This window comes from Gobio gobio, assembly GCF_949357685.1.
Source record: "Gobio gobio genome assembly, chromosome: 8".
Lineage (NCBI taxonomy): Eukaryota > Metazoa > Chordata > Actinopteri > Cypriniformes > Gobionidae > Gobio > Gobio gobio.
Genome location: NC_137114.1, coordinates 49,171,343 through 49,184,003, shown reverse-complemented (window position 1 = coordinate 49,184,003; position 12,661 = coordinate 49,171,343). Strand labels below are relative to the sequence as shown.

General features: G+C 39.0%; 1 protein-coding gene across 1 annotated transcript; it reads left to right on the top strand.

Moving 5' to 3' along the window:
* Window positions 1-4,126: 4,126 nt before the first annotated feature.
* LOC307129977 (uncharacterized protein) lies at window positions 4,127-11,673 on the top strand. The gene is made up of 3 exons (XM_079822803.1): window positions 4,127-4,260; window positions 9,944-10,192; window positions 10,454-11,673. The coding sequence occupies exons 2-3, from the start codon at window positions 10,108-10,110 to the stop codon at window positions 11,377-11,379; spliced, it is 1,011 nt and encodes a 336-aa protein (XP_079678929.1). The 5' UTR covers window positions 4,127-4,260; window positions 9,944-10,107; the 3' UTR covers window positions 11,380-11,673.
* Window positions 11,674-12,661: the final 988 nt, after the last annotated feature.

Here is a 12,661-nt window from a genome sequence, read left to right as displayed (position 1 = left end):
ATTGGTCAGTTTGAAAGAATACATTTGGTTTCAGTCACATGGTCAAGGAATAGATAAAAAAAGATTGGAACTGTGGCTCTTTCTCTCTTTTTCTCTGGCTCTCTTACTCTCTGGCTCTTGAGGTCATTGTGGGCTCCTCTTCTTTGCTCTCTTCCTCTCTCTCTCCCTCACTCTCTTTCTCTCGCTCTCTCTCTCTATCCCTCAGGTAACATTTTATTCATGCTGTGTACGATTAATGGTATAAGTTTATCATCTCATACATCCATTTTGAAACTATTTCAAGTTTAACCATAACCAGAATTTGTCATTAAATCCTTTCTATTCCGAATACTGTGCTTACTAGTTTTGATTTAGTATTGACATTGAAGTGCTCCCTATTGCAATACAATATAGTCACCTTATAGCAACGCTCTCCCACTCTGCAGGAGTCCACTCTTACAAGAGCTCCGGAGGTCACGTGACCCATTCTGTTTACGATGCCATTTTGGCAGGCAGGAACAGCTGACGCCAGCATGAGACTTAGCAAAACTTAATAGATTAAACATAACAGATCCCTATATTGCCCCCGGGCTGCTTTTCACGTGTATGGATAAAGGAACGGATAGCTTTCCTGTCAGGACACCTGTCGCACCAGCTGTGCGCAAGTTACAACTAGCCTAGTTTTGACGTAAATGGGCACTAAGTTACAACTTATGCACTCCTAAATATTTTGCGTTACACCATTAAACATAGTTGAAGCCTAAATCTACGTATACCCGTAAACTATATATTTACGGAAGCCTCCGATCAGGAGTAACATTAACAGATAGAATAGCAGGTAGACTGAACTGCATCAATACACTCTTGTTTTCCATGACAGACTTCAATTCTTTACACGTAGGCTAGCCTATATGATAATGCCGACATATAGGCCTACATGCGCTTACATTTTAAGAGAGAAAACATGTGAATAGATTAACGTTATATGTTAGTGGTTAACACACAGGGCCGTTTCTAGCCATTTTGACGCCCTAGGCGAAATCCTTATTGGCACCCCCAGCCAAATCTTAAAAAGCAACATGGTATTACTGGTATTAATTTTAATCCTTATTAACAAATACATACATACATACATACCATTTTGGAACTGTAATCCTTATTAACAAATATATACAAATTCAATTTGGAAACTACGTATAAAAGCTGTTCCAGTCACATAAATATTGATTCAGTGCAGTCTTTGTTTCTCATTGACGCTGGAACTTCCCCTTTAAATAACGCAACGCTATGCCCTGTACGACACTATTAGAACTGAATGAATCGATTCAGCTTTCAACACCACCCGTAAAGATGCATTAAATTCGACAAAGCGGTTTAATAAAGGATAATAAATATTGTGAATTAGCACATTTTATTATACTATTTTTAAATTGGCCGCTGAAGTTTTATATGGGACAATTACACACTGATCCTTAAACAATGCATTAGCGCAAAAACACACCTTTTGGAGGTGCAAGTAAGAGAAGAAGAGTCTAAATATAATGATATCATGAAATGCTAAAGTGAGTGTGGTTAGCCTATATCTTGCCTCTATAATACACACCGAGTAATATTACACTATCTGCCCATTTCACAGCGTGATTTCTTGACTGTCACAAATACGGCCCTGACAAAATACAGATTTGTGCACTTTTTATTGTACCTGTTTTTTTTATTGGCCTTTGAATTTAGCTTTATTGTGTGGTTTAAAAAAGTGTTACCTTGCCAAAGCTTTGACCGAGCTCTTTGATCTAATGGTGTTGAGCGCTCCAAATGCAAACTTTACATGCAAAATTCAGACTGTAATTGACAGTACTCTGATCCAATAGTGTTAGGGGAACCAGTGGGGGCGGAAATCATATTTCAGGGTGGCCTTGACACCCTTTACACACACCCCTGATATGCGTTCATTGGCGCCCCTTCAGCTGATGGCGCCCTAGGAGAGCGCTTAGTTCGCCTATGCCTAAAAACGGTAGCCTGGCTCCGCCCTCCTACGTACTTCCGCTCAATTTTCATTTTCCTTCAGTACTACGTCTGGGACTGCGGTGTATCCTTAGGTTTTCCCCCGAACAATTTTTTACCGGTCCAATCAGCGAACAGAGGGAGTGGCTGAGAGCGATGACGTTGATGTCATGCGCTAGTTTGAGTTGTAGTTCAGTAATGGCGGCGGTGAAAGATGCGAGTGTGTGGCAGCGCTGACGAATGTCCAGAAGTTAAGAGTGTGGCGAGGTGGACGAGCGAGCGAGAGCGGTGTGCGTGATTGAGACACACTGGTCTCGAGTCCTCTCATGAGGGAGCACGGAGGCATATAAGGACGAGCGACACCGGTGAAGGAGGAGAGAGGACTAGGCCTGGATTTTAAGTTGGGTTTTGTTATGTTTGTGCGCGGCAGTCGTCCGTGAGGGGCTGCCGCTTTTACTTTCATTTTGTGTTTATTATTTGATTAAAAGTTGTTAAACGTTCGCCGGTTCCCGCCTCCTTCTTCCCTGAACAAACGAACTCCCGTTACACGGAGCAAGAACAATCACTGCTGTACTGCTGATGTTGTGGTCCGGGAAAAGTCTTTTCCAGCTCGCTCCGTTAGTGGTGAAGGAGTTGCTGAAGCCGTCCGTCTCCCACCACCCGCGAGAAAAACCCAGGCTGAATTATCGACTTTTGACAAACACCAAGGTCGTGTGGTAATGTAATTGCTCTCCGAATCCACATCTCTGAGTTTTCAAGAATATATCACTTCAAAACTCACTGTTTATATCCTTTATAGACCCTCTCAGAGCACTGTACGGTTGCGTGAGCTGTAATTTGCATTTCTAGACTTGTATTTCTTTAAATACTGGCAAGTGTTTACAAGAGCAAAATATTTCACCACCGCTCAAAAAATAAAATAAAAGCACGTAAACATTTGAATTGGGCTGTTATTCAAGGCAGCATTTATTCTTATCATACTAAGCACATGACATTTTATTGACAGCATACAATCATGTTATTGATTGCACGAGATATGCACCACGAGAGCAGCGCGTTCCGATCACAAAACTCCTCTCCACCGTGAATAAATAACAATCCGAATGCACGAGGTTTTATCACTGACACTGAGGTGGTGTGCTCAGTTAATGTGAGAATCAAAGGCGAACGGCGCGTGACATACGTCACGACCAAACGTTAGCGATTGGTTATGGCAGATCCAGAGTGACTCTTGGCAGATCCAATAGTTTTAAACTTCAACAGAGCACCCGCCTTCAAGGAAGTAAACGCTTGTCAATGGAGAGTGGCCAGACTCTATGTACAAATGAAATGTACGAGAGTCTGGTAAAACCAGGCTATAAAAACGGCCCTGTTAACACGAACCCGTCCAAAACAGCGCGCCACTGTGTGCATCTGTTCCATAGGTCCGTGTCATAATCATTAAATGCCATTTCTTTTCTTTTTTTGTTTCAGTATATTTATTGATCCTTAATTTAGTTTCAAATAGCCTACAGTTTCTGAATGTTATCTATCTATTAAAGCACTTATGTTATTCATGATTAAGTATCGTATTTAATGGGAACTTATTTTCATCTTTAGTTATGTGAGGCAAAAGTAGATAAGAATGAAGAATAAACTGAAATTCACGGCATTTCGACAACTTGCTACGATAAAATTATTTCCGCTATGCTTTCCCCCGCCTGTTCTAGCATCCTGGCGCACATCATCTGTACATCATGATGAAATAGTAAGGTTTAAACAGTCTGGTTTTAAATTATTTTATAGATACCAATGCTACAGCCGCTCTAGGGCTCCTCTGATTGCCTGCCAAAATGGCGGAGTTTAGGCTGCGTGACGTCAGCCTCTGGAGCTCTATAAAGGCCTTCTCTGGAACCGCATGGAGTAAGTTTATGATGGATGGATGTAAACTCAATGGACCCCATCACTAAAAGCTTGGAAGCGTCAGGATATTTATTAATATAACTCTGATTGTGTTCATCAGAAAGAAGAAAGTTATATACATCTAGAATGGCTTGAGGGTGAGTAAATCATGGGGTAATTTTCATTGTGAAAGTGAACTACTTACTCCTTTAAATACGCTGGTGTAATATGCGGCTCCTTTAAGAAACATGACCCCGCGCGCACTGAGAATGCGCAGAAGAGACGCGAGAGACGAGACGAGCTGAAGCTATTGAAGCTGAAAGTGAGGCTGTTAACGGTGTTGAATGAAAGGCAAACGTGGAATATTTTCTCCAGATTCCGTATGTTTCCAGTCTGCAGGTGAGAGATGTTCTCAGATTACGAGTTTAACATTAACCAGCTCCAGATACAAGCGCTCATATTGAGACAAAGGTTTCACTGAAATCACATGAGCGAGTTCATATGGAGAGAAGCTGCACAACTGAACTCAGTGTGAGAAGAGCTGTAGACATTCAAGATCTGTAGAGAATCATGTGAAGAAGCGTTGTTTAGGTGTCACAATGAGTGTACATTATGGGTGTGACAAATATTTGTACTGTCAAAGTGATTCAAGCGTTTCTGTAGAGCTGCAAGATTCTGGATAAATTGAGGGTCATGATGTTTTGTTTAAAGTGCCCTTGTTATGCCCCAACCCCCCCTTGCCCCCTTCATGCAGTTTGTGATATGGGCCATTCAACAGAATTGGAAATTCAGACATTCAAAAAAACACATCTGAAAAGCATTTTTTATTCAAATTTTAGATGTATACTAAGATCCTTCAATTATATATTGAAACTCACCGTTATATTCAAATTATCAGTAAGCTTTATATACATAATATAATCATTTATTGGGTACCCAATACCCTAACCCCTAAATTTCAACTTGTGAAAATTATATTGAGAAAATGTTAGCATTTTTTTCCATTCTTGTTTTTAAATAAATCTTTTTGATTTTTATTGAGAAAAAAAAAAAAAAAAGTTTAACCCTTAATCGGCCCTTGGGGTCCAGCTGACCCCACTGGACTTTTCCTCCATTTTTAAAAAGTGTTCCCTTCATCTCAGGGCCATGAGACTCTGTGACTTTTCCTAAATAATCTGTCTAAACATGCACAAAAAATCTGGGCTTGATTTAGTTGTTCTAAAGGTGTGTGAGAAAAAAAAAATACAGTTTAAGTCCCTCTGGGTCAGATTGGCCCCACACTAAAAAATGAATGAGAGTGTAAAAACAATTTTTTTTTAAACTTTTTTTGTCACAAAAAATTAACCAAATCCAGTATAAATCTGAAAATTTCTACATTTATATCAAGGTCTGGTCCTAGAGCATAAACACAAAGTAGAACGAACTTTCTATCTTATACACACACACACACACACACACACACACACACACACACACACACACACACACACACACACACACACACACACGTACACACACACAAACACACACATGTGTGTGACTGCAACTGAGAGTATTTTTATTGAAATTGGCAAATAAAATCAACAAAACTGGCATAAATCTGAAAGATTTTCATACATAAACGAAGGACTAATACTAGAGCACAAATGCAATATGGATCAAGCATGTTCACTCACACACACACACACACACACACACACACACACACACACACACACACACACACACACACACACACACACACACACACAAACAGGTGTCTGGAGCATTTTTTTTATTTTGGCAATGAATGGGAAAATGTAAAAAATGTTTTTTTTTTTCACTTTGTAAAAAAAAAAAAAAAACTAAATCCAGTATAAATCTTAAAATGTCTACATTTATATCAAGATCTGGTCCTAGAGCATAAACACAAAGTGGAACGAACTTTCTGTCTCATACACACGCACACACACACACACACACACACACACACACACACACACACACACACAAACACACGTGTGTGACTGCAACAGAGAGCATTTTTATAGAAACTGGCAAATAAAATCAACAAAACTGGCATAAATCTGAAAGAATTCCATACATAAATGAAGGACAAATACTAGAGCACAAATGCAACATGGAACAATCATGAGAAAGAGAGGGAAAAGGGCAAATAAAAGAAAGATGAAATTCAACTTAACTTTTGCATAACTTCCCTATGGACCTCTATTGGATAATGTGGTCATTGCACTCTCTCTCTTTAACTATAATTCCTAAAGTTTTTCCACAAACCTACAGATGGCGGTATTCTATCCCTAACACATAGAGCAATGTCCAAAAACTATTTATATTTGATTAAGATCATCATTCAAGTGATTTTTTCATAAAACAATTTTTTTTTAATGAGTCAATTTATGACATAGTTAAGTATTTGTGCAGTAAATGGGTAAAAAAACTACCAAATACCCACAAAAACACAGCATAAATGTATAGTTGAGAAGTAAATAAAAAAAATGATATATAGTTTTCCATGAAAAAAATGTATATTTCCTTATGCAATCGCTCTGTAAAAGTTTGGGGTCTATCTGACCCCAAGGGACTCAAACATAAACCCTACTTGAGGGACGATTAAGGGTTAAAAATATATTTATTTAATATTTTATTTTTGAATCATGAAATTTTATGTATAAAAAGGTGTCCCGCATTTTCATGTCACTACCGTAACAGTGAACGTTTTAGTCCACTGGCTGAGACTGATTTTACCCACACTCCTACATTTTTGATCAGGAAATATTCCTATGTCCCTCTCTCTCATGTGCTACTTGATGAGTAGATTGATCTCATCATTTTGAGGTAAATGTGTTCTAAAGTCTGAAAATCTGTGTGTAACTTTAAGGAGTGTCACTACCAAACTCATTTTTTCTGCGATTAAGAAAACGTTTTGGGATGTTATTCCATCCAATTTAGTTGTTGTATGTGTACAACTGTTCTGACCAGTGATTGCTAACCATGTGCTGATTAGCATCTTTGAGCTAGGCTCAAAATTATCTAAAATTGTCACTACCAAAACAGTCACAACCGTAACATTTCTTGAAGTTTCGGTTGTGACATCATTGTTTTGGTGGTGACAAAATGGAACAAATAATCCTTTATTTGGAGGAATAAACAAACTTTTAGTACCGTTATGCAAATCATTAGTATTGTATTATGTTTTAGTAGTGTTTTTGTATGCAAGTAAAAATTCTGTGACCTCATCACAATACAATTACTCAAAGGTGCAGTCCATGAGACTAGCGAAGGGTTGCTAGGTTGTTGTCAGTAACTTCTATGATTAACTTGAAAGGGAGAATGTAAGAATGGCAGTGAATTGTTGGGTGGTTTTTGAAGGCCATAAAAGTGCATCTAACCATCATAAAAGTGCATCCATCCATCATAAAAGTGTAAGCCCTGATGTGATGTACAGGAGCAGGTTAGGGTTCGGGTTCCATCGCAAGCTTTGACGCCTCTCGCTGATGGTGCTGGCCAACAGACTCAAGCCCCTCTTCTCTTATATCAAAATCCTCCGCCATTTCTCTTGAAAAAATCTTGTTTTAGACTCTAATTCATGACCGGTGTCTCTGTGCTTCTGCATTCATCAATACATATGCTTCAAGGGTCATGGGTTGTTACTCTTTGGCTATATATAGATGCAAACGTCAGTCCGCCAGAAGTTAGTTGTTTTAGTCTATAAAGTTTTAAAATGGATATTTTTCTCACACAAACTCGCCACTTCGCTTCAGAAGGCCTTTATTAACCCCCGGTGCCGTGTGGAGCAGTTATAAGATGGATAGCTGGACCTTTATGATGATAGATGCACTTTTATGATGGATAGATGCACTTTTATAATGGATGTATGCACCATAAATGAGACACAAATTCACTGCCATTATAAAGCTTGGAAGAGTCAGGACTTTTTTAATATAACTGATTGTGTTCGTCTGAAAGAAGAATGTCATACACACCTAGGATGACTTGAGGGTGAGTAAATCACCTTCAGCTCGCGCAACGGCTCTTCATTCCCTTCAGCGTATCTCGTCTCTTCCCTCAGTTCTCCATTTTCCGTTTGTAACACACAAGTGACATGTTCGCGAATGATTGCAATAAAGGCGTATGTGCACGCGGGCGCACTTCCGGAAAAATCGGCAGAAAAATACAAAGAAAATTTTTCCGATTTTTGGCAGGTCAACCGGTGCATCCCTACATATTACCTAATCGTATGGTATAAAAAGCTTATAAAACAAAATCGCTGATATCAAGAAGAGGTGGATTAATTTTGTGAACAGCTACCTTGAACACCACCAACACCTGCCTCTGCAGTGATCGTTTTACACCGGATAGGTTTACTAACGTTCATCAGAGACAACTGGGATTCACTGATAATCCGACACAGGACTTCATCTGCCCGTCCCACCAACATCTGGTGCCATCATTGCAGTACGTGCCAGTGCCCAGTTGTCTTGTGTGCTTCCTGCTGCTTTCCCGCTAGTGGGCATGGTTTCAGCACAGACAGTGTATGAGAGCAGAGAAGGCTGATTATTTTTTCAAGATTTTGCTTGGCTTTTTTTTATTTATTTTTTATATAATTTAAATTTGGCACACATTTAATAACAAATTTTTCTGTGGAGTGATAAACTCAGAACAAATATTTAATTTTGACTTTGAATATAAATTAATGTTAAAACAATACATTTTAATTTCATCTTTATTTGAGTAAAGTTTTTTACATTTAAGTACACTACAGTTTTAATTTAACTTTTAGATACAACACATTTTAATTTAATCATTATTTTATTATGTTATTTACCTGTATGTAAGCACAGTGCAGTGTTAATGTACAAACTGTGCATTTACAATGTTAAACAACAAAAAATATTCTTATTAGGATTAAACTGCCTCGTTTTTTAACTGTACAGAACTGTAGCTGAATAGTTAGGCCTACTACGCTACTGTATTTTAATGTTGGTCATTATGGTGGTACTTGGAGAGCCAAATATTTTCTGAGGTGGTACTTGGTATAAAATGTTTGAGAACCACTGCTCTAAAGCAATATTGGCAGCACTCATTCGTCTGTTTTTTGAAACCTGACGCACAGCATGAGGACTAAACTTCTTTGATCGACCCTTGCGAGGCCTGTTCCGAGTGGAACCAGTCTCGGAAAACCTCTGTATGACCCTGGCCACTGTACCGTAACTCATATTCAGGGTGTTACCTATCCTCTTATAGCCTAGGCCATCTTTATGGAGAGCAACAATTCTAATTCTCAAATCCTCAGGTGCCATGTTCAACACCCAGTGGTCAGTATGAGAGAATTGTACTCAAAGCACCACATTTGAATTGCTCTAATACAAGATACACAAATTTGAATGGTCCTGTCAAGCAGACAGAAACATGAACGTGATGAGTAGGACATGTGGCTTTGCATGGTTAATCAACGTACAGCCGTTATCACTTAGGGTGTACTCACTTTTTTTGCCAGCTATTTTGACAATAATGGCTGTATGTTAAGTTATTTTCAGAGTACAGTAAATCTATGCTGCTATACAAGGAGCACACGACTGCTCTAAAATATATCCAAGTTTCATTTCTATAGTATTGTGCCCTGCCACAAAGCAAAAATGGTTCAGGAATGGTTTGAGGCGCACAACAACGAGTTTGAGGTGTTGACTTGGCCTCCAAATTCCACAGATCTCAATCCAATCGAGCATCTGTGGGATGTGCTGAACAAACAAGTCTGATCCATGGAGGCCCCACCTTGAGCTATAGAGAAACCGTGCTTTAACGGAAGCAACGCCATGAACGCAGATGCTGTATAGGCTAATTCTGTCATGTGACGTCACATTTATTTGCGTTAAAGTTTCCAAACTGGTTTTTGCGACATTTGAAGAATTTATATGCTAAAGTTAAACGTAAAAAGATTGTGCCGACATTTGCACAAAAGGATCGATAATTGCCATTTCCACCATAATGCATTTTTAGTTTTGGTAGTATGTGTATCGTATTGTGAAACAACATATTGAATCGTGAGCTTATAAATTCAGAAACTTATCTTTGATTTTTCCAGATCTGGTCCTGTGGGCGTCAGTAGCTCACAGTGATCACAGTTCACACCTGCAGTGAAGCCCCTCCCACAACAATTCACCAATAAATACTGTGAATATTCACATCATCCTACAAGAGAAGGACAAACTCCAGGAGTAGCAGCTGAAATCTGTGTGACTGTTAAAGATGGAGTTTATTAAAGAGGAGATTGAAGACACGAGTGATCCAGAACCATCCAGAATAAAACATGAAGATGCTGAGCAACAAACAGGTTGGTGTCCATTCTTGATTCTTCCTTGTTAACGGCTTTATTAGTTGTGAAATAATAAGTAATCTAAATTATGTAGTAATTCATCTAAATCATCATTACACATTTTAATTATTCAAATGAATGAGAATGATAGAACACACATCAAAGATCTGATACTTTATACTCACACAGACAGAAACCAGTTCCCTTGTTTTCTGCGAAGTGTTCACTTGAATGTATCCCGCTTAAACAGATTATAACTACCTAATATGTTTATTTTAGATCCGATGGAAATGACACAGCAAGGAGAAAAACTGCATGAAGTAAAGAAAGACTGTGACTTCACAACTCAAGAAACAAAAGCCAAAAAGCTGCACACCTGCTTTCAGTGTGGAAAAAGTTTGCAAAATGAACGTAACCTTAATGTACACATGAGAATTCACACTGGAGAGAAACCGTATACATGCAATCAGTGTGGAAAGAGTTTCACATCTTCATCCAGACTCACAATTCATCTGCGTGTTCACTCTGGAGAAAAACCATTTAACTGTGATCAGTGTGGAAAGAGTTTTTCACGACTGGACAATTGCAAACTGCACCAGAAAACACATACCGGTGTGAGAGATCATGTGTGTTTGGCGTGTGGGAAGAGCTTTAAAACAACTAGTGAACTGAAACGGCACCAAAGAATTCACACTGGAGAGAAGCCGCACCACTGTACTCAGTGTGAGAAGAGTTTCACGTATTTACCTGATCTCAAGAATCATCTGCTACGTCACTCTGGAGAAAAACCATACAACTGTGATCAGTGTGGTAAAGATTTTATTTCTCCAGCACATCTAAAACAACACATGAAAGTTCATTCAGATGAGAAGCCTCATGTATGTTCTCTCTGTGGAAAGAGTTTTTCAAGGATGAACAATTTAAAACAGCATCAGAATACACATAATGAAGTGAGAGATCATGTGTGTTCAGACTGTGGGAAGGGATTTACTACAACTAGTCATCTGAAGCGGCACCAAAGAACTCATACCGGAGAAAGACCTCACAAGTGCTCATTTTGTGACAAGAGTTTCACTCGGTCTGCACACCTGAAAACACATCAGCAACTTCATACTGAAGAGAAGCAGTACCGCTGTACTCAGTGTGAGAAGAGCTTTAGACATTTTTCAAGCCTTCACACTCATATGAAAAAATGTTGCAAGTGATCAACATTTGTTTTCATGCTTAATTCAGCAAGATATAATATGTATATTATCTAGTTTTTATTTGTTGAAATGCTTGGGAAACTATAGAAAGACTTAAGAGGTGAAGCTTCGACAATTCTTCAATGTATTTTTTTTTGTCAGCATGGATTGTGCGTTAAGTAAGTCTATCTTCAATTGGATATATTTACGGATATATATATATACTTATTTTCTAAGTTTACTATATTATGTTCTGATGAAACATACTGTACATGCAATTATTAGAAATAAACAGAAAAAACATATTATCTTGACAAAAACTGTTTTGACTATTTTAATTCCCCCTCATCCCAAAACAAATCCTATCAATTTAAAGGTTCCATGGCATGAAATTTTCCTTTTATGAGGTTTTTCAACATTAATATGAGTTCCCCTAGCCTGAATATTGTCCCCAAGTGGCTAGAAATGTTGATCGGTGTAAACCGAGTTCTGGCTGTCTCTCTCTGCCTTTGAGAAAATGACAGGCCAGACCAGCTGATCTTGAATTTTCCTGTTATGACTTCATAACAGGAACGGTTACCTCCCTTTCCTCCGCCCAGAGAATTTGGCACGCCCATGCGAGCGCTATATTTGTTCTCGAGAGATCATGGCTTGTGAACGAGTGAACGCTGGCAGTTTCTCAGTGTTTGGATGTACAAATGGAAACAGAAGTCTTTTTTTCAGTTCTTTCTGATCTGAGATCAGTGATTTCTGATGTGTAGCTAATTATTCAAGTTCACACAGAACTTTATTATTCGTGCACACGCTGCGGCTTCTCTCTCTCCCGACAGAACGGTGTTTTTGTGTTTTCTATCTTGTGAGTCAGTGTTTTTGTACGTCCTCGTCGCGTCTATCTGTTCTTAAATGTGCATACAGTCGTGAGTTTCTGCTCAACATCGGCAGAGTAACATCTTTAGAGATAAACCTCACGCACGCCGAAGCTTGGGCTGCACTGACCGGTCGGCCTTCAACATCCCCGACCCCCAGTACTGCATCTGGCCCACAGCGGAGGCACCAAACGCGGCGCGAGATTAAGCAGAAGGGGGGTAAGCGTGAGGGTATCCGGCTAGGCTAGCCAGCTTTCCCCACAATAAACTGGATTACATTCGATTACTGCTGTTGTGTCTTTGTTTGCGCTGTGTACTCAATGCGCGTCACTGACGCTTTTCATATGATAGGAAAATATCTAATAATAATGCTATAATGATAATGTATATAATAATAATGATGAAGACGGGCTCGGCGGGACTGGGACTCGTGTTTA

Excerpts from the sequence above, each read along its gene's own strand:
- LOC307129977 (XM_079822803.1), top strand. The coding sequence starts at position 10,108 with ATGGAGTTTATTAAAGAGGAGATTGAAGACACGAGTGATCCAGAACCA. Across the intron at positions 10,193-10,453 it reads AGATGCTGAGCAACAAACAG|ATCCGATGGAAATGACACAG; the intron begins GTTGGTGTCCAT and ends TGTTTATTTTAG.